This window comes from Podarcis vaucheri (assembly GCF_965113315.1).
Source record: "Podarcis vaucheri genome assembly, chromosome: 14".
NCBI lineage: Eukaryota > Metazoa > Chordata > Lepidosauria > Squamata > Lacertidae > Podarcis > Podarcis vaucheri.
This window is the reverse complement of record NC_138752.1, coordinates 3,274,494-3,296,530: the sequence shown is the minus strand read 5'-3', so window position 1 is coordinate 3,296,530 and position 22,037 is coordinate 3,274,494. Positions and strand designations below refer to the sequence as shown.

The following is a 22,037-nucleotide window of genomic DNA, read 5'->3' as shown; positions in this document are numbered from 1 at the left end:
GCTCTCTGTGTCTATAATCCATACAGTAAAAGGAAAAATACATTACACATTTGTAAAAGTCAACAGTTTCATAGTGAAATCTTGGACATAGTAATCTTTGACCTGCGTATCCAGCCTCGGCCACTACTTTCCTGATAACTGCTGGTGTCATTGTTCTCCATCTCAATCAACTTGCTCACTTCATCCTTTGATTTCTCAAAATTTGTTCTTGAGTGAGTTATAATGGTTACCTGCCAGGGTCACCTGGTCCCTGTGCTGGCTTATTAGACATTGTTTACTTTGTTGACATTGGGGTATTTGAACTTTTCCATAGAAAGCCTAGCAGGGAGGATTTTGTTTCCTAACACAAACATATTTTTGCTTTTTGCTTTGCTAGAACATAGCAACATAACTTTTGTATAGAAAAGCATACAGTTATTTTATTATTTCATTATTATTTATTTTAAAGCATCTTTGTCCTTCACCCCTCCGGCAGAGGAAGGGGGCTGCAGTGGGTGTGGTCTGCCCCAGGTGTCATCTCTGGGGGGGGGTGACATTACTACCCCGCCCCCTGGGATGCTCGCCCTGCCCCTGCAGGTGGCTAGTCCTGCCCCCGGGTGCACAGCATGTGTGGCGCTCTGGGGGCCGGAGCAGCTAGCTCCGCCTCTGGCAGAAGGTCCTGGATTCATTCACCATCATCTCCCGCTAGGGCTGTCAGTCTAATCAGTGTAGACAACATGAAGCTGGACAGACAGTCCATACAAGGCAGCTTCCCATGTTCCTGTGGGGGGTGTTTGGAGGGTGCAAACTAAGGGGCTGCTCTTCAGTCTTGCCTTCTGGTTTGCCCTTGCTGGTTCTCCTGACTACAGGTTGCCTCCTACACCTCCTGCATCTTGGGTCTCCACAGACAGTTGTCCTCAACCCAGACCTGGCAGTGTGCAAGAACACAATACTGGGTTTCAGCTGAAAGCCAACCATGTCCCTCCAAATTGGATTGGGGCAGCAGTTCCGGGTGAAGACTTGTTAAAATCTGTGCAGTTCCAATTTTCAGTGAAACTGATGGACAGTAGCTTTCAGTCAGACATAGGAAAGCATGATTTACTTGCAGAGTTTCCTGCTGAAAGATACAGTGATGGTCACAGGTGTGGATGACTTTTGAAAGGGAAGGTGGTAAATCCCAACAGTCAGTGGCTATAAGAAATTACACCTAGACAGAGCCTCTAGAACTAAATGTGGATTAGCACAATTTATGAACCAATACTTGGCAAGGCAATAATGCTTAGAAGGCCTTATGGAATATAAGGGTATCAGTCACTGATTCTTATATTGTGGGATCCAACGCCCTGGGGCTCCTGGTGTGAACCTAGGCTTTTAATCTCAGACCAGGTGTGGGAATTCTCTGGTTTACAGGCTAAATGCGTTAAGGGGCATGACTTGAGGTGTGCCCTGAAGGCCCCACTTGACCCATAGGCTGCAAATTCTGCACCCCTGTCATAGAAGTATAGATAGAGCAGTATTGATAAAGCAGTAAAGAAAATGCAGCTGGCCTGGTATGGGAGGACCTCTGGCTCAACTTCCATGCAGGTCTTTAAGCAGAGGCTTGACAACCATATGTCAGGAGTGCTCTGATGGTGTTTCCTGCTTGGCAGGGGGTTGGACTCGATGGCCCTTGGGGTCTCTTCCAACTCTATGATTCTATGATTCTATGCATAAGATTGGCTTCCATTGGAGAAATAAGATTTATAGCTCTTTAGCAAAGCTCTTCTAGTTCCCTTGAACTTTTGGAGGCACATTCCACAAACACGGAAAGGGCAGAATTAGTGTGCAGATACTGAAAGACACTCTTGCAATCAAGAACCCTAAAGGTGACGGACTGACATTGTTTCTGACAAAGGCCTGAAAACAAGCCCAGTTTGGCAATACTGTAAAGAAGACTTCTTTTACCCTTGATTGACTTCAATTACGCTGCTTTGTTGCTGATATACCCACAATAACGTGAGGAGAGATAATGAGCAGTAAAGCTTTTTCACCCATGAAATTGCTCTCCGTGTACTCCTTTTACTTGGGAAGCTCAAGGACAGGCATGTGTTCTTTTCTTTTAAAAAAGGTTTTAATTTTATTTTAAATGATAAATAACAGTGGTCTAACTGGTTGCTGCTGAAGAAAAGGGAGCTGCTTACCTACCAGGCTCTTCAACACAACTATTACCTGTTGTGATAAATTCTTGTCTGTGGGCTTCCCACAGGCATCCATTTGGCCCCTGTGAGAACAGGACCCTGGACTAGATGGGTCACCGGCCTGATCCATCAGGTTCTTCTTAGGTTCTTATGAGAGATAACTTGGTTCTGACTAGACGTCAGAAGCTTAATAACTTTGTAACCCACCTGCACCTTCAGGGAGAGTGAGTTCCACAGCCAGGGTGCCACCATAGTGTGGCACTGTGCCACAGTGGAGTGCCACCCATGCCAACGGGAAAGGATGAAGGGCCACCCATGCCAAATTTAGGGTACAGTAAAGGGAGAGAAGCTCTGAGAGGTACCTGGCCCCAGCTTAATTAATGAAAACATCTTGAATTGGGCTCAGTGCAGATCCTGCAGAATGGGCTTTACATGAATTAGCTGCAGTTTCTGGACTGCCTTCAAGGGAAGCCCCACAGACAGCACAATACAATAATCAAGATGTGATGTTACCAGAACTCACAGCACTGTGGCAAGGCTATGCCAAACCAGGGACTTGAGTTGATGGCAACCATTTCAAAAATCCAAGACATGTTTTCATCTTGTTCCATCACTGCTCCATTCTGACAAGAGGAGGTCAATGTTTTAACTTTCTTCACAACTTGGACTAAATGTTTTCTGCCTTCAAATACATCCTCTGAGACAGCTGGAGCAGCGGCACACAATGGGCAAAAGAAAGAAGACACAGTGGTCTCATGTCGCCATGAGCCAGAATATCTGACCTACTGTGGTTTACTGAGAATGGCCATGCATGCTGCCCGATTGCGCCCACTTTGCTCCTTCCCTTGACACAAGCGTCTGAACTAAGGGTAATGGTTTGCTGCTCCCTGATAAGCCAAGATCAGCACACAGACCATGGCTTCAGGTTGGCTGGGTTTGTGGTTTGGTTCCCCTTCTGCTCATGCTATGGAAGGAGGAGAGGGGAAGTGATTGCAAAGTCTGCACCATCCTGCTCCCAGCTCCCAGCAAAGCTTAGTAAGTTTGGACAGAATGTTTGGAATCTGGATGCTGTCCGTGATAATATGTCTGGGTTATTGTGATGCTCAAATGGAAGTGTTTTAGCACAGACTCTCTTAAAACTTGAAAACATGGGGTGTTCCCTCTTTCCTTATAGGCCGAGCCTTTTTTGCCACTCCTAGATTAAAATATGGAAGTGTAACATGAAGCAAGATAAAACTGCTTCAGGGGCCCAATTTGTCTCCTGTGATGCCAAATGAGCACCTTCAGTTTAGCACAATTTCAGAGTGAGATAATTTTGCAGTCATTTCTAGCAGGAGAAAAACTGCAGTTCTGAATTAAAATATTTATTTTTTCCTTAATATGTAGGAGGTTGTGGAGCCATTTCATAATCTAATCTTGATGTAATGCTTTTGTAGTTACTCCAGGGATGACTTTATTTTAATAAAACTCTAATCCGGGGGGAGGGGATATTTTAACTCAATGCCTAATGATGTAAAAATGATCTCTTAGGACTTCACATTTGGTTTTTTTAATGCCTCCAAGGCAACAAATCTTTGTTTATTGTATTGTTATTATTTTTAATGTTGGAGCTGGACTGAAAACAAATGCCATTTATCTTACTGTAATGTGTTTTATAGTAAAGCTTTGTTGCAACAAGGAAACAGATAAAGAGCAGAACAGAGCAGGAACTTGGCAGCAGATGCTTTGCAAGCAGGAGACCTGAGGATTAATCCCGGGCACCTCTTAGCTGAGAGCACTGCAGAGGCTTGAATGAGATGGTCCTTTGGGTTCCTTCCAAATCTAGAATTCTATGACTCTAGGTAGGCAAGGGATTGGAAAAGTTTCCTATTAACCCTTAGAGAGCCACTGCCAGCCAATGAAGACCAGACTTCCCCAACCATGTGCCCTCCAGATGCTTTGGAATACCAACACCCTTGACCACGGGCAAAGATGACTGCAGTTGATGGGACTTTGGAGTCCAAGACCAGGGAAGGCAGTTGCAGTCAACACTAAGGTACACAGACCATTAGTCTGACACAGTATGAGGCAACCGTGTTTCTATGAAAGTGGAGCAAATTTTGGAGTAATAGAAGTAATAGAAGGCCATAACCTTAATTGCTGGCAAGTGCAGGAGAAGGGGAAGGGGAAGACCTCTGTGGGAGAGCCACTGACAGTCAAAACAGGCAATATCAGGTGAGATGGCCAAACTGCTTGACCTGGGATGAGTCAGCTTCCTAGGTTCCTAAGTTCTCCACCCCAACATCAGAGCAAAAGAAGAGCCTGGCTGTTGGATCAGCTGTGTCAGCACAAAAACTTGCATATTCCTAGGCCAAAAGAAAGAAGTTGGCTTAATAATAAAAAATAATAAAGCAGCCAGGCCACCTATTCTGTACTTGGTGACCCAGGGCCATGAGCATTTAAGCAGTGCATCTTTTGATGCTGTGGGCAAGGATTTCATGCACTGGACCTTGTCAGCTGTTCAAATGCCAAGTTCACTGAAGGCCAATTAATTGTGAGATAAGACGCTCTATAAATCAATAAAATAAATACAGGGCTGTCACTGGCAATAGCTTAATGATCCCTCTTACCTACTCCTCAGTCATGGACTTCTGCCATTCACTTTCATGTAATTTGTTTTTTTCCAAACAACCTCCCTCCACCACAAAAAATCATATTGTCTGGGGCTCAGGGACAGAGGTACAGGGGAGAGAGGAAATGGAGAGCGAAGGGGAAGAATCTGAGGGCAGCGTAGGGGAGTATGACAATGGCCCGAGAGATTCCATGAGCTTCTCCAGCGAATCAGAAGATTCCCAGAAAGAGGCGCCGATGGTCAGGGCAAGGGGGGTCCCAGGGGAGACACACCAGAAACAAGGGGCCAGCGGGGACTCCCAAAGCAGCAGCGGGAGATCAGGACCAGCTTCCCCACCAGACCGTAGTGGGGGGGAAGAGTCCCATGTGTCAGGGCCAGCGTCTCCTCCAGCAGGGAAAGAAGATGAGTCAGGGCTGACCACGCCTCTATCGGAGAGTGGAGGAATGGAGGGGAGGTCAGGTCCAGCTAGCCTCCCCGAAGGGGGAAGCAGTGACAGGATCAGTGTAACGGTCAGGAGGAGGGTTGCCGGCTGGGCGCGTGCGCCAAGTTCGAATGTACAGGTGCGTGGGACAGCAGAAAACCCGGATTGGGAACCAGGTCCTAAAGCCCGCCGGAGGCAGGGGGAAGACTCAGGGGACTCAGCGTCAGAAGAGTCTAGGAAGAGCGAGACCCCAGCTGACAGGCGGAACCAGAGAAGGAAAGAGCAGAGGAAGAGGTGGAGCAAGGCTAGAGTCTTAAACTGGTGTCTGGGGGGGAGGAGATTCAGACGGAGCTTCGGCGGTCTAGAGTTTCAGACGTAGAGCTGCACGCAGCGGCTGTTATGTTTTGTATATAACAACGAACTGGCGTTGGTCCTTTGTGAGCTGGGACCTCGGGCAGCTCTGACAGTAAGCTCTGTCTCCAAAAAAAAATTTTTTTTGCGAGCTCACGAAGATAGGCAAAGATGACTACAGAGGAGAAGGTGACAGAACTGCAAGAAGCAGTCACGAGGCTTTACGCAGATGTAGCAGCATCCAGAAAGAGAGAAGAGGAAGCAGAAGCGCTCTGCCGAGATCTGCAAACCAGGTGGGAACGTTTGGGCAAGGAGGGGCTGCCAGGACCCAAGCCGGAGGGAGTTGGCCTCAGGAAGAAGGGGGGCAGCATCGTAGCCCACTTCGACGGGAACCTGCAGCAGTATCCTAACTTCAGAGCAGACATAGTTTTCGCGCTCAATTTGCTTCGGAAAGACTTTAGAGATGAGGAGGAGAAAGTAGGGTTCATAATAACTCATCTGCATGGGGAAGCTAAATCGTGGCTGCGCAATTTATGGCGCGAAAATGATCCCGCCCTCCAAGATTCAACAGCATTTATCAAGGCTATGGACGATTGTTTTAAATCAACGGTAGATGTGGATGTGGCCAGGAGGGAAATGCACGGGCTGAAGCAGGGCAAAGCCATGGTGAGACAATATCACTCCCGCTTTTTTGCGTTAGTAAATGTGCTGGGCTGGGAGAAGGACTCCGCTGCAGTAAGGGATCTGTTCTGGGAAGGGCTAAATGGGGCCGTGAAAGATGAGCTGGCGAGGGGGGAGAGACCTAACAGCACCACAGAAGTCGTCCAGAGAGCGCTGGCGATAGGGGTGCGCCTGGAAGAACGCCCTTGGAGCAGGGATGAGGGACGTATGGCACTCACACCAGCCAGAACAACTCCCTTCCTACCCAGAGAGACAGGGCGCGCGCAATCCACGCCTCCACTGGGGGGGGGGGGGAGAAGAGCCGATGGAGATAGGTGGTGCCAGGGCTCAGACAGCGACCAGAGCCCAAACACCAGGAGCAGTCAAGACGAAGGCTCCTAGAGGGAGCAGGAAGTGTTACATCTGTGACAGTGCACAGCACATGGCCAAAGAGTGTCCCCAGAGGATCCAGAAGCACACTGCAGCCTCAGCAACAGTAAGGGGAGCAGTGCAGCAGGGGGAACAGCTAAAGGGAAACGATGAAGCCTGGTTGGAGGCAGAGGCACTGGGGCCCAGCCAGGCAAGTCAGTGAAGCAGTCCCCAGAGATTTTGCAGCCCACAGACCCCCTCCCACCCAAGCCAGTGGTGCAACTCACCGCATCGCTCCAGCTGCCCAATGGACTCACCCTGGAAGTCCCTATTACCATTGACTCTGGTAGTAATGCAGACTTTGTAGGAGTGGACTTCATCAGGCTACATCGCATAGCGCTCCTACCAGCCACGATGCCCTTAAAAGTCGTCACGGTCGATGGCAGGGAGCTACTGGGTGGACAGGTGGTACAGCAAATACCGCCTATGGTAATGCAAATTGGAAATCACCGCGAAGTCATCAGCTTCAACGTCACCCACCTGTCGGACACGCCCATAGTGTTGGGCATGAGTTGGCTGGATAGGCACAGCCCAGCATTAGCATGGTACCAGTGGCAATTGACCTTCTGCTCCTCCTACTGCGCAGAACACTGCATCCGGACCAGCCAGGAAGAGGAGGGGCAAGACGATGAACAGCAGCTACACCTAGGCATGGTGCAAGCGGTACCCAACAAGTACAAGGCGTTTTTGGAGGTCTTCTGCGAGAAGGAAGCGGACAAGCTGCCTCCCCACAGGCCCTACGACTGCATGATTGACCTCCTGCCGGGGGCGACGCTGCCGACTGGAAAACTGTATTCCATGTCTGAAGACGAACTGCAAGAACTCAGGGAGGTCATAGATCACAACTTGAAGCGGGGATTCATCCAGGAATCCAAAGCAGTGGGGGGCAGTCCCGTGTTTTTCGTGAAGAAGAAAGACACGCCCCAACGGAGACTGGTAGTTGATTACAGGATCATCAATTCCAGGACAAAGCCCACAGCATTCCCCATGCCCAAGATCGACGACCTGCTCGCGACGGTGAGGAAGGGACGAATCTTCACCAAGTTGGATCTACGAGGGGCGTACAACCTTATACGCATGCGGGAGGGCGATGAGTGGAAGACGGCCATGTTTACGCCTTTAGGCACCTATGAATATCGCGTTATGCCGTTTGGTCTGCAAAATGGCTCCCATTGTTTCCAAGCCTTCATGCACCACGTGTTAGCGGGCCTTCTCTACAAGAAGTGCGTATGCTTCCTAGACGACATCCTGATCTTCTCGGAATCACAGGAGGCTCACGAGAGGGACGTCAAGGAGGTCCTGCAGAGACTACAGGAGCACAGACTTTACGCCAAACTGGAGAAGTGCCAGTTCGACGTGACAGAGGTGGATTTCCTGGGCTACAAGCTGTCCGACAAGGGACTCGCCATGGACAGCACCAAGGTCCGCTCGGTGTTGGACTGGAAGAGCCCGCACAATCGGAAGAAGGTCCAGAAGTTCGTCGGCTTCGCCAACTTTTATCGCAAGTTCATCAAGGGTTTCGCAAAGGAGACGGCGGCCATCACGGACACCCTCAGCTCCAAGAGGAAGAAGTTCACCTGGACGGACCAGGCGGAACAGTCTTTTCGGAGACTCAAGCGTCTCTTCGCGTCCGAAGAACAGCTGCTACACGTAAACCCCAGCAAACCAATGAGGGTTGAAACGGACGCCTCGGACAGAGCGGTGGGGGCGGTCCTGTTGCAGCAAGATCCGCAAGGGAACTGGAGGCCCGGCGCATTCTACTCCAGGAAACTCAGCAAGTCGGAACAGAACTACACCATCTGGGACAGGGAGTTGCTGGCCATTCATGCAGCCTTCAAGGCGTGGCGGCACTTCCTCATCGGAGCCAGACACACTGTGCAGGTCCGCACGGACCATAAGAACCTGGAGTACTGGCGCACGGCGCGGTTCCTGAACCAGAGACACATCCGCTGGGCGGAGTTCTTTGCGGATTTCGACTTCCGGATAGAATACATCCCGGGGGACAACAACGTCATGGCAGATGCACTATCCAGGAAACCGCAGTATCTCGAGGAAGCGGCACCGGTGGCGGCCAAACACATTTTCGCACCGAAAGCGTGGGCGTGCACGTCAGCCACCGTGGACCTGGAAGCAGTGCGTCGCACGCTGCAGACGGATTCGTTCGCACAATGCAAGATGGAGGAGGTGCGAAGAGGCACAGCGAAGGACGACGAGTTCCAGATACGCAACGGACTGCTCACCCGTCTACGTGCCGGGAGACGACCTCCGCGCGAAAGTCCCGCAGCAGTTACACGATGCGCCCAGCGCTGGGCACTTCGGCAAGGACAAGACGGCGGAATTAGTAGCCAGAGACTTTTGGTGGCCCAAGATGAGGGGAGAAGTCGCGGATTACGTCTCTAGGTGTGACACATGCCAAAGGGCCAAACCTGTGCACAGGAAGCCAGCGGGACTGCTGGAACCGCTACAGACGCCACTCGAACCGTGGGAGAGGGTGGCCCTGGACTTTGTCACAGATCTGCCCAGCTCGCGAGGCAAGACAGCGGTACTCGTGGTCGTCGACCTGTTCACCAAGATGGCACACTTCATTCCTTGCGCGAAGGTGGCCACAGCGGAACAGACCGCCAAGCTGTTCATAGACCACGTGTTCAAAGTTCACGGCTTACCACGGTCCATCCTGTCCGACCGGGGCCGCCAATTCATCTCGAGCTTCTGGCAGAAGCTGCTGGGCATCCTGAACATCAAGATCAACTTAGCGTCGGCACGACACCCGCAGACCAACGGACAAGCGGAGAGGGTCAACGCCATCATGCAGCAGTACCTGCGATGCTACGCGAATCAACAGCCCTCGACCTGGGTGGACTACCTACCGCTGGCTGAGTTTGCCTACAACAACACGAAGCACGGGTCTACAGGGGTGACACCGTTCTTCGCCAGCAATGGGCGGCATCCCAGAACCTTCCCGGGGTTAGAGACAAAGGGGGAGGGGGAGCCACGGGGAGCAGAGCACTTGGCAGCAGAGTTACAGGAAGTCCACGAGCAACTCCGAAGGCACTTGGACCTAGCAAAACACGCCTACAAAATGCAGGCAGACAGGCACAGGAGAGTCGGGGAAGACATCCAGGTGGGGGACTGGGTCTGGTTAGCGGTCCAGGCAGTGCCCGCCAGAATGTTAGCTAAGAAGAAGCTCAGACACAAGCAGCTAGGGCCTTACCAAGTCGAGGCACAGATCAATCCAGTGGCCTTCCGGTTGACACTCCCGGAGGGCTCCAGAATGCACCCGGTCTTTCATAGGTCAGTGCTCACACCCTACAAGGAACCCCACAGGTTTCAGGCGCCAGGGACCGCACCACACCCACTCAGAAAGTCGCCAACGGGGGAGGTGTCACCGAGGGCGGCGCCACTCAGCGAGGTCACGGAGATTTTAGACTCGAGATGGGGGGAAGAGGGAGTGGAATATCTCCTCGCCAGGGAAGGTACCCCGGCCAGCGACAACAGGTGGGTACCGTACTATACCGTGGAGGAGCACTACCTCAAAGACGAGTTCCATGCACTCTTCCCACACAGACCTATGCCGGCAGATTATTTCGACGACTGGCTTTTCACACCCACACTTTCAGCCAGCACGTTCCAGGGGTTCTCATCAGCTGAGGAAACGGCGCCAGAAACAAGCTCCCCAGAGGGATCACTCTCGGGGTTTGCCACAGACCGCTCTTATTGGTGGGACAATCAACCAGAGGTGGGGTGGAGCAGGGAACTGCTAAGGGGGCCCTTACACGCAGCATCACCCGAGGTAACAGGGGGAGGGAAGGACATGGACACGTTGGGGGAGGATCCTGGGTTCGAGCACGAATGCAGAGAGATGGAAGCAGAGGAGATCGACGTCGACGAGCCCGTTACAGGCTGGCCGGATCCAGCTGGCCGGCTGCATGCCAGGGGGAAAGAACGGTATCCCGCATTCACCCCCACAGCACTGGAGCACCCGGAACCCGCACCCGAAGAGGGGGAGGGGGAAGGGGGGGCTTCGAGGGGGGGATGGATGTCAGGGGCTCAGGGACAGAGGTACAGGGGAGAGAGGAAATGGAGAGCGAAGGGGAAGAATCTGAGGGCAGCGTAGGGGAGTATGACAGTGGCCCGAGAGATTCCATGAGCTTCTCCAGCGAATCAGAAGATTCCCAGAAGGCTTCGGGTTCCTTTTGCTGAAGTCAGGAGACTCTTGCTCTCCCAGCTTCAGCAAAAGGAACCCGAAGCCTTCGGAGCGCAGCGTGAGTTCCCACTGCGCTCCAAAGGCTTCAGGCGGCTATCCCTTCAGGCGCACCGACCCCTCTCACTCTCCAGGCTTCAGCGAAAGCAACGCGAAGCCTCCGGCCTTAATTTTTGGAGGGGAAAAAGTGCGTCCTATAGAGCGGAAAATACGGTAGTCCCTTCCAACTCTGAAATTCTATGAATCTATGAATCTCTCTTACCCCCTTTTAAAGCTACACGTTGTGCACAAGGCATGTACATCTCCCGTGTTCTGGCTTTTCTGTGCCACTTCCTTTTGCCAAGCAAATGGCCACACCAAACCCTGTGTGCCTAACAGCGGTTTTCACTCACAGCAGCCTGTAGGAATTACAGTGGTACCTCGGGTTACAGACGCTTCAGGTTACAGACTCCGCTAACCCAGAAATAGTACCTCGGGTTAAGAACTTTGCTTCAGGATGAGAACAGAAATTGTGCTCCAGAGGCACAGCAGTAGCAGGAGGCCCCATTAGCTAAAGTGGTGCTTCAGGTTAAGAACAGTTTCAGGTTAAGAACGGACCTCCGGAACAAATTAAGTACTTAACCAGAGGTACCACTGTACTAATCATAATTATAGAAAGGGAACGTTATCACTGTCAGTGTTTACTTGATTAGCTGTAATTTCTCCACAAGCCTAGCAAGACGCCTCCGATAGGGAGAGATGATACGCAATGCCAGTACAATAAACCAAACCTGAAACTCAAAACGAGAGGCCTTTCTTGTTAAGAAATAGGTTTCACATATCCCCTAATTCTCTCCCTTTGAAGGAGGTTGGTGGGGGTGCAGGGGGTGGGATAGGAGAAGCTGCATATTCACACAGTTCTCATTTTTGCAGAGAATGGGCATGCGTGGCTATAGAGAAGTCCTCTGGAACTGTCAGGCTGAGCTAAGGTTGGCCTCCTGACAGATCAGAGAACACTGGGCCCACTGGCAGGTGGCAGAAGAGTCTAGTATTTAATGACGCAAATCTAGCAGAGAAAAGAGCCAAGTGCAACAACACATCAAATGAAACAGATAAGAGTAAACACAATCAGTGAAATGTAGGAGCGACTTAAGATGCATGATTCTCATTTTTTAAATGGCACCTGAAGTTAGAGGAGCTGATCACAATCTCTCTCTCTCTGTACTACAGAGAGTCTCAATATAAATTCACACACACATGCAGGTAGGGAAGCAATGTTCCCTGTTGCTCCAGCAGATGACATCACTCGTGCTGTAGAAAAGGGCCAGGAGTTATATGCTCCTGCATTTCCCCTTCATAACACCACTGCTTGACTTCCAGGCAAAATGAAGCAGGCTAAAAGAATGGATGCGTTTGAATTCTGGTGCTGGAGGAGACTCTTGAGAATCCCATGGATTGCAAGAAGACCAAATCTCTCAATTCTTAAGGAAATTAGCCCTGAGTGCTCACTGGAAGGACAGATCGTGAAGCTGAGGCTCCAATACTTTGGCCACCTCATGAGAAGAGAAAACTCCCTGGAAAAGACCCTGATGTTGGGAAAGATGGAGGGCACAAGGAGAAGGGGACGACGGAGGACGAGATGGTGGGACAGTGTTCTCAAAGCTACCAGCATGAGTTTGACCAAACTGTGGCAGGCAGTGGAAGACAGGAGGGCCTGGCGTGCTCTGGTCCAGGGGGTCACGAAGAGTCGGACACGACTAAACAACAAAAATTGCTCATCTATGTTGTGTGTGCCCAGTCCTCTGTGTTTATTTGGAAGGATGGTCAACTGAGTTTACTGGGACTAGACTCATATAATGGTACACCCCCTCCCACAGGATGGCTGGTCAAGTCCCTCTAATATTGAATGGTTCTCAGCATGCTTTAGTATTTCTGCATCTCCCATTTCCAGAGGTTTTGATTTTGTCACAAAGAAACCTAGCAAAAGAGGAGGAGAGAATTTATCTGAATCTCACCTTTAGGGTCAGCCTGACGGTGTTGCATTCCTGCAAAGGGTTCAGTTTCAGCATCTCACCCAGGCTGCAGCCTGAGGGCTGGTGTTGTAGCTCACAGCAAACACAGACACTGTCACTGTCAAATTTAATCTGAGAAAAGAAGAAAAAAATAACAGGCCAAAGTTTTAGTAAGTGCAAAACAACCAACCAAACAACACCCCAAACCTACAAAGGATTAAATAACATGACTTGATTTGGTCAACTAAGGTACGAATGCTAAAAACTAAGGAATGAATGGCCGAGTCCCCTTTCACTCAAAAGCATCAAATCATGTTTTATAACCCTCTGGGAAGTATAGGCAGAACACTTTGCTACTCGCAAGGTGATTTGGGGGGGGGGGAGATCCTTTCATTGTAACCATCGCTGGCAGCTTCTTACAGGTGCCCTCGATGACTCAGGCTTTCCTCCAGCTGATCTGATAGTGTGGAAAGTAAATTAGATGAAAAGAATCCTAGGAAGAAGGAAGCAGAGTCAGGAGGCTGAGCCTAGAGGAGGAGGAGGAAGGCCTCTTACCTTCCAAACCTTTTCACATGTTCACTGCAAGTCAGGTGTCCCCCATCTTATATTTGTGCAGCTGGTTCTTCCTGCCTAAATGTGGAACCTGACATTTGCACCAATGGAATTCATTTTGTTAGTTTTGGCTCAGTTCTCCAATTTTTTAAGGTCATCTTGAATCTGATTTCCATCTTCTGTGGCATTAGCTACCCCTCCCAGTTTGGTGTCATCCACAAATTGGATGAGCACCCCCTCAATTCCTTCATCCAAGTTGTTTATAAAGACACTGAACAACAACGGACCCAGGATAGAACCCTGTGGCACCCCCCTTGCCACTTTTCCCGGGGTGATGGGGAACCATTAATGAGTACTCTTTGGGTTTGGTCAGTCAGCCAGCTATAAATCCACCTATCAGTTACCTCGTTCAACCCACATTTACCAGCTTTTCCACAAGAATATCATGGGGGATTTTATCAAAAGCCTTACTGAAATCAATATATACTACGTCTACAGCATTCCCCTGATCCACCAAGCTTGTAACTCCATCAAAAAAAGAAATGAGGTTTGTCTGGTATGACTTGCATCCTTTTCTAAGTGCCTACAGACGAATTGTTGAATTATCTGTTCTAGGACCTTTCCTGGTATTGAGGTGAAGCTCACCAGTCAGTAGTTACCTGGATTTTCTTGCTAAGGAGCACAACATCTGCTTTCCATGCAAAATGCCCCAGCTTCATCTCCAGGAAGAACTGGAGATGAAAGATTCATTTCCAAAACCACAGAAAGGCAGATCTCCTGCTTATCAACAAGCAGGGGCTAAATTTGTGGCACCGAGAGTCTCCCAATCTGACACTTTCAATGGGGTTGGGCTTGATGACCCTTGGGATCCCTTCCAGTTCTATAAGTCTCTGCTTCTATGAAAAGGAACATACAAAATGCATACTTCACTGACAAATGCATTAGACAACAGTGGAAAGTGCATATTTCATGTAAAAAGTAAATATTTTATGTGGGGGAATGTGTACAAAATGCGTAAAGGAACAGGGCACAATGACAATGCAACGGGATGGGGTGGGCCATTGACTGGAAGACCCAAAAGGGGCAGATTAATTGCTCAGCCTTCAGCTCCTTACAACCCCATCTTTACATTTTGGAAGTGCAGCTGGCAGAAATTTAGAAATTTACAGCATCCCAACTTTTTGCTCCCGTTGTTGACAGTTGCCAAAGGCTGATAAAAGCTTGCCAGAGAAACAACGAAGATAAAAAATAGATTTTTTAAAACAGAAACACTCTATCTTTTTAAGCCCTCCTTGTGTCCTCGTAGTGTTTGCTCCCTGGCAGCTTGGGGTGTCCTCTAAGCCATTGACAGAGCTGGCGAGGGCAGGAAAAAGGGGACAGGGGATCCCTCTGGTCTGTTCTTCACTCTGGCTCCGACCTGCTGGGGTATCTTGGCCAAGCATGACACAGACTTTGTGGTTCACATTGCACTCTATAAAATAATTCCAGCCTCCCACACAGCGGCAGCATTAGTCTTAATTAACTGATAGTTGTTAAATACCAAGGGGGGTGGGGAGAGAGAAATACAGTGGTACCTCAGGTTACATATGCTTCAGGTTACATACACTTCAGGTTACAGACTCCGCTAACCCAGAAATAGTGCTTTAGGTTAAGAACTTTGCTTCAGGATGAGAACAAAAATTGTGCTCCGGCGGCACGGCAGCAGCGGGAGGCCCCATTAGCTAAAGTGGTGCTTCAGGTTAAGAACAGTTTCAGGTTAAGTACAGAGCTCCAGAACGAATTAAGTACTTGACCTGAGGTACCACTGTAGCTATCATCATCCTTTAAAATATGATACCTCTTTTTGGACTTCTGGGCATAAATACGTATTTATTTCAGGAATTATAATCTGCTGCTCTTCTCAAATGAGGTCTCAAAGCAGAGGAACAACAGGGGGAGTGCTGAAGCCCCCCCCCCCAGCATTTCTAAGGGACAGAGGCTCTCTTCTTACGCGAACCAATGGTGGGTTCTGTGTGGGGCTGGAGAATGTGGCATTTTCCCAGGTGGCCACCTTCAGACTTTACTTTGATGCATGGGAGAAGAAATCCTCTGGTATTCAAAACCAAAAACATGTACATCCAAAGAAAAATACCAACTGAATCAGCACCCCAGTCCTAATGGCAGGAGGGCCTCCAAAAGGCTCCAGAGCCTTGTACCAACCTGTCCTTCAGTTCTTATTTCTTGATATAACCTTGCCCAGAACCTCTAGCACCCTCAGTCAACCCAAGATCTCCTCTATAGATATCTCTCCTCACTGCTCCTTGCTGCATATTTCATAAAATTGTAGAACAGTAGCATTGGAAACCACCCTACAGGTCACCTGGTTCAACCTGCTGCAATGCAAGAATCACGCAGCACGTAGGTAAAGTCTCTCCCACAGGAGGCAGTGATGGCCACCAACCTGGAGGCTTTAAAAGAGGACTGGACTGGAGGAGGCGATCAATGGCTGCTAGCCAGGGTGGCTTCTCTGCCTTCACATTGGAAGCAGCAATGCTTCTGAATACCATTTGGTGGAAACTGCTGGAAGGGAGAGGGCTCTTAAATTTCTGAATTATTTTTTTTTTTTGAAAATAATATTTATTACTTTTCCAACAATCTAAACACAACACTAAAAAGAACAAAAAAGAACAATACAATACAATACAATACAAAAACACTACATAACACTAACACATTAAACTAACAAAACCAAACAAAAACAGTTTAAAACACATCAAACAATTTCAGTATCTTATCTTTCATTCACTTATTTCAACGACCTCCTCACACCTCCCTTTTTGTATTCCACTTCTATTAATTGTTTCAGCAAGAGAAATTTCCTCAGTTTTTTTGGTGTGTTGTAGATTTTTCTCTTCTACCTTCTCCCTCTTTCTTAGCTCTTTTGTTTTCAAGATTTCTTAAATTCACAAATTCACTAAACAGTACAAACTGAAAGCATTTGCTGATGACTTAGTATTGACTTTACAGGAGCCAGAACCTAGTATTAAAAGGGTATTGGAACTGATTCAAGAATTCGGACAGGTAGCAGGTTTTAAGTTGAACAAGATGAAGACTAAGGTTTTAGAGAAAAACTTAACTGTGAATGAGAGAGAGAAGTTTCAGGAGGAGACAGGGCTAACATTGGTTAAGAAAGTGAAATATTTAGGGGTTAACATGACTGCCAAAAATGTGAATTTATTTAAGGATAATTATGAAAAATGTTGGATTGAAGTGAAAAAGGACTTAGAAATATGGACAAATTTGAAGTTATAATTGTTAGGCCGAATTGCTGTGATAAAGATGAATGTGTTGCCAAGGATGTTGTTTTTGTTTCAAACATTGCAAATTTTGGATAAGATGGATTGTTTCAAGAAGTGGCAGAAAGATATTTCCAGATTTGTTTGGCAGGGCAAGAAGCCTCGAATAAAATTTAAGATATTAACTGATGCCAAAGAAAGAGGTGGATTTGCCCTGCCAGACTTGAAACTTTATTATGAATCAGCTGCTTTTTGCTGGCTGAGAGAATGGCTGCTTCTTGAAAACACTGATGTGTTGGATTTAGAAGGTTTCAACAATGCATTTGGCTGGCATGCATATTTGTGGTACGATAAGGTAAAAGCACATAAAGCATTTAAAAATCATATTGTTAGAAAAGCATTGTTTAATGTTTGGATAAGATATAAGGATTTGTTAGAAAAGAAAACCCCAAGATGGTTGTCACCAATGGAAGCGAAGGCACAGAAAAAACTCAATATGGAGGCTAAATGGCCGAAATATTGGGAAATTCTGGAACAAGATGGAGACAGAATAAAATTGCAGAGCTTTGAAAAATTGAAAAACAAAGTGTGAGATTGGCTCCATTATTATCAAATAATGGAGGCATACAATTTGGACAAAAAAGTTGGTTTCCAGGTGGAAAAATCAAAATTGGAAACAGAATTGCTAGATCCAAAAATCAAGAATTTGTCAAGAATGTATAACTTGCTGTTGAAATGGAACACTCAGGATGAAATGGTGAAATCCGCTATGATTAAATGGGCACAAGATGTTGCACATAACATAATGATGGCTGACTGGGAACAGTTATGGACCACAGGTATGAAATTCACGGCATGTAATGCATTAAGAGAAAATTTAATGAAAATGATTTATAGGTGGTACATGACACCAGTCAATTTACCATTTGCCCGACAATAAATGTTGGAAATGTAATGAGACTGAAGGGACATTCTTTCACCTTTGGTGGACATGCCCAAGGATTAAGACATTCTGGGAGATGATTTATAACGAAATGAAAAAGGTATTCAAATATACCTTCCTAAAGAAACCAGAGGCCTCTCTCCTGGGCATGGTTGGCCAATTGGTGCCAAAGAAGGATAGAAATTTTTTTATGTATGCAACTACAGCAGCAAGAATACTCATCGCGAAGTATTGGAAGACACAAGATTTACCCACACTGGAAGAGTGGCAGATGAAGTTGATGGACTATATGGAACTGGCGGAAATGACTGGCAGAATCCGAGACCAGGGAGAAGAGTCGGTGGAAGAAGACTGGAAAAAGTTTAAAGACTATTTACAGAAATACTGTAAAATTAATGAATGTTAGAAGAATGTTGGAATGAAGTTATATGGCTTTAGTAGAAATGTTATAAGGAACTAAGTATAAATAGATTAATAGAGTATTAAAGGAAAAAATAAGGTTAGAATGTGTCAAGATAATTATAGGATAGAAAACAGAGGAAGATGGAAAGGAATTGCTGAAACAATTAACAGAAGTGGAATACAAAAAGGGAGGTGTGAGGAGGTTGTTGAAATAAGTGAATGAAAGATAAGATACTGAAATTGTTTGATGTGTTTTAAATGGTTTTTGTTTTGTTTTAGTGTTAGTGTTATGTAGTGTTTTTGTATTGTATTGTATTGTCTTTTTTGTTTTGTTTTGTTTTGTTGTGTTTAAATTGTTGGAAAAGTAATAAATATTATTTTTTAAAAAAGAATATTAAGTTGTCCATCCTTCACAAAATAAAGGGAAAGAAAAATATAATTTGAAGATTGAACTAAGTCATAAAGCAAACTAGAGCTCATTTGCAAATTAATTTAGCAGCGCTCATCCACCCCTACAGAGTCTCTCATAAATCAGAGTCATTGGTACTCAATGAGTGGAAAGGAGAGGGGGATGCTGGCAGGAATAATTTCAGAGAAGGGGGGGGGAGGAAGTATACTGGATGAGACTAGAAAGGCAAGAAAACTTTATAAAAATTCTTTCTTTCCTTAAAAATTGAATATTCACATGCAGAAACAGAAATATTTTAAGTGTAAAGGAGGTGAGGTGAAAGGCAGGGGCAAAGAGTGAGGGGCAGGATGAGGGGAAAAGATGAACAAGGGTCATTTCAAGCATTTTCAGTGTGCACAGGATTCCAATATTCAGAGTGGGGGAGGGATGGGGGAGGAATTAGATTTGGTTTGCATTTAAAGGTGAATCTACCTATCTGCTATACAAAGGAAGGCGCCTTCCCCAACTTGGAGCCCTCTGGATGTTTTCAATTAGAGCTCTCATCCTTAGAATCATAGAATCATAGAGTTGGAAGAGACCACAAGGGCCATCGAGTCCAACCCCCTGCCAAGCAGGAAACACCATCAGAGCACTCCTGACATATGGTTGTCAAGCCTCTGCTTAAAGACCTCCAAAGTAGGAGACTCCACCACACTCCTTGGCAACAAATTCACTGTCAAACAGCTCTTACTGTCAGGAAATTCTTCCTAATGTTTAGGTGGAATCTTCTTTCTTGTAGTTTGGATCCATTGCTCCGTGTCCGCTTCTCTGGAGCAGCAGAAAACAACCTTTCTCCCTCCTCTATGTGACATCCTTTTATATATTTGAACATGGCTATCATATCACCCCTTAACCTCCTCTTCTCCAGGCTAAACATGCCCAGCTCCCTTAGCCGTTCCTCATAAGGCATCGTTTCCAGGCCTTTGACCATTTTGGTTGCCCTCCTCTGGACACGTTCCAGTTTGTCAGTGTCCTTCTTGAATTGTGGTGCCCAGAACTGGACACAGTACTCCAGGTGAGGTCTGACCAGAGCAGAATACAGTGGCACTATTACTTCCCTTGATCTAGATGCTATACTCCTATTGATGCAGCCCAGAATTGCATTGGCTTTTTTAGCTGCCGCGTCACACTGTTGGCTCATGTCAAGTTTGTGGTCAACCAAGACTCCTAGATCCTTTTCATATGTACTGCTCTCACGCCTGGTGTCACCCATCTTGTATTTGTGCCTCTCATTTTTTTTGCCCAAGTGCAATACTTTGCATTTCTCCCTGTTAACGTTCATCTTGTTTGTTTTGGCCCAGTTCTCTAATCTGTCAAGGTCGTTTTAAAGTGTGATCTTGCCCTCTGGGGTGTTAGCACACCCTTCCCTGCTGCATTGCCAATGGTCAGGGGTGATATGAGGGGAGTCCAATATAGTAGGCAGGCAAAGGAAGAGGACCAGGCCCATAATATTCCCGAGGCCTGATGGCTGGCGTTGTGCACTTTGATTTCTTTCTGTACCTGAACGGAACAGGCTCCCAGCCTCAGGTAGTTCCAAGTTCAGTCTCCAGAGTCCCAGACAGCAGCTTATGAGGACCATCCCTAGCTCAGGGGCTGGGTAAATGCCTGGCATGCAGAAGACACCAGAACACAAGAAGAGCCTGCTAGAGCAGGATATATAAAAGGATGTCACATAGAGGAGGGAGAAAGGTTGTTTTCTGCTGCTCCGGAGAAGCGGACACGGAGCAATGGATCCAAACTACAAGAAAGAAGATTCCACCTAAACATTAGGAAGAACTTCCTGACAGTAAGAGCTGTTCAACAGTGGAATTTGCTGCCAAGGAGTGTGGTGGAGTCTCCTTCTTTGGAGGTCTTTAAGCAGAGGCTTGACAACCATATGTCAGGAGTGCTCTGATGGTGTTTCCTGCTTGGCAGGGGGTTGGACTCGATGGCCCTTGTGGTCTCTTCCAGCTCTATGATTCTATGATTCTAGCACGCCAACGGGCCACCTACTCCAACATCCAGGACTGGTGCCCGGCTCTTTTGCACCTGGGGCAAGGCTAACTACTTGCCAGCTAACCAACAGACCCGCTCCAAAGTCACCAGCTCCAGCAGCCACAGTAGCTTGCAGCCCTGCTGGAGCCAACTTTTAGGGTGCTCCTCCAAGGCCTGGTCGAGTGTCACCCCCTAGCAACCTCCCCCTGCCATCGGAGAGCCGGAGCCGTGAGCAGGAGAGAGAGAGAGAGAGAGAGAGAGAGAGAGAGAGAGAGAGAGAGAGAGAGAGAAGCAGTCCCTGGCCTTGCCGCTCTGCAAGACGGCAACCGCAGCTGCATCAAGTTTGCTTGGCTTGGCTTGGTCCTTCCCCTTAATTGTAAAAGACCATATTTTGTTTTTTGTTTTGATGGGCAAACTCAGAGGAGGGTGACAATGGCGGTGCCCACAGGCGAGCCCTGGACCAGGGAGGGCTTCCCCCAGGATGCTACCCTAGCCCTGCGTTTTTATTTCCGGTTAGGATATTTTTATTCCTTTCTTTCTTAGGATTTTGATTCCTTTTCTTTCTTTTTTTACTCATTTTTTTACTCATTTTAGAGGGTGCTCCCCACTTTATGCAATTTCAAGTATGCATGGGGGCCTGGAACGTATCCCCGATCTAAGTGGGGGGATCCTTGTATTATAATTGCTGTAGTCACATACTGGAATATGTGTTCATAAAGTAACAACAACAATTTATTATTTATACCGTATTTTTATTTATACCCTGCCCATCTGGATGGGTTTCCCCAGCCACTCTGGGTGGTTCCCAACAGAATTAAAAGCACAATAAAACATCAAACATTAAAAACTTCCCTAAACAGGGCTGCCTTCAGATGTCTTATAAAAGTTAGATCTTTGATTATTTCCTTGTCATCTGATGGGAGGGTGTTCCATAGGGCGAGCGCCACTACCGAGAAGGCCCTCTGCCTGGTTCCCTGTAACCTCGCAGTGAGAGAACCGCCAGAAGGCCCTCGGAGGTGGACCCCAGTGTCCGGGTTGAACAATGGGGGTAAAGATGCTCCTTCAGGTATACTGGGCCGAGGATGCTTAGGGCTTTAAAGATCAGCAGCAACACTTTGAATTGTGCTCAGAAACATACTGGGAGCCAATGTAGGCCTTTCAGGACCGGTGTTATATTGTCTTGGTGGCCACTCCTAGTCACCAGTCTAGTTGATGCATTCTGGATTAGTTGTAGTTTCTGGGTCAGTTTCAAAGGTAGCCCCACACAGAGCACATTGCAGTAGTCCAAGCAGGAGATAACCAGACCATGCGCCACTCTGGCGAGACAGTCCGCAGGCAGATAGGGTCTCAGCCTATGTACCAGATGGAGCTGGTAAACAGCTGCCCTGGACACAGATTTGACCTGTGCCTCCATGGACAGCTGTGAATCCAAAATGACTCCCAGGCTGTGCACCTGGTCCTTCAGGGGCACAGTTACCCCATTCAGGACCAGGGAGTCCTCCACCCTTGCCCACCCCCTGTCCCTCAAAAACAGTACTTCTGTCTTGTCAGGATCCAACCTCAATCTGTTAGCCATCCTCCAACCAGCTCCAGATACTCACACAGGACCTTCATTGGTTCTGA

At 47.6% G+C, this 22,037-nt stretch overlaps 1 protein-coding gene across 2 annotated transcripts in view; it reads right to left on the bottom strand.

The window, feature by feature from the left end:
* ENTREP2 (endosomal transmembrane epsin interactor 2) overlaps positions 1 to 22,037 on the bottom strand; it is a 190,090-nt gene that overhangs the window by 29,887 nt on the left and 138,166 nt on the right. For both annotated transcript variants that reach the window (XM_082198057.1, XM_082198056.1), the window contains exon 4: positions 12,824 to 12,952. In XM_082198057.1, coding sequence (XP_082054183.1) covers positions 12,824 to 12,952 — 129 coding nt within the window. The remainder of the gene's footprint in view (positions 1 to 12,823; positions 12,953 to 22,037) is intronic.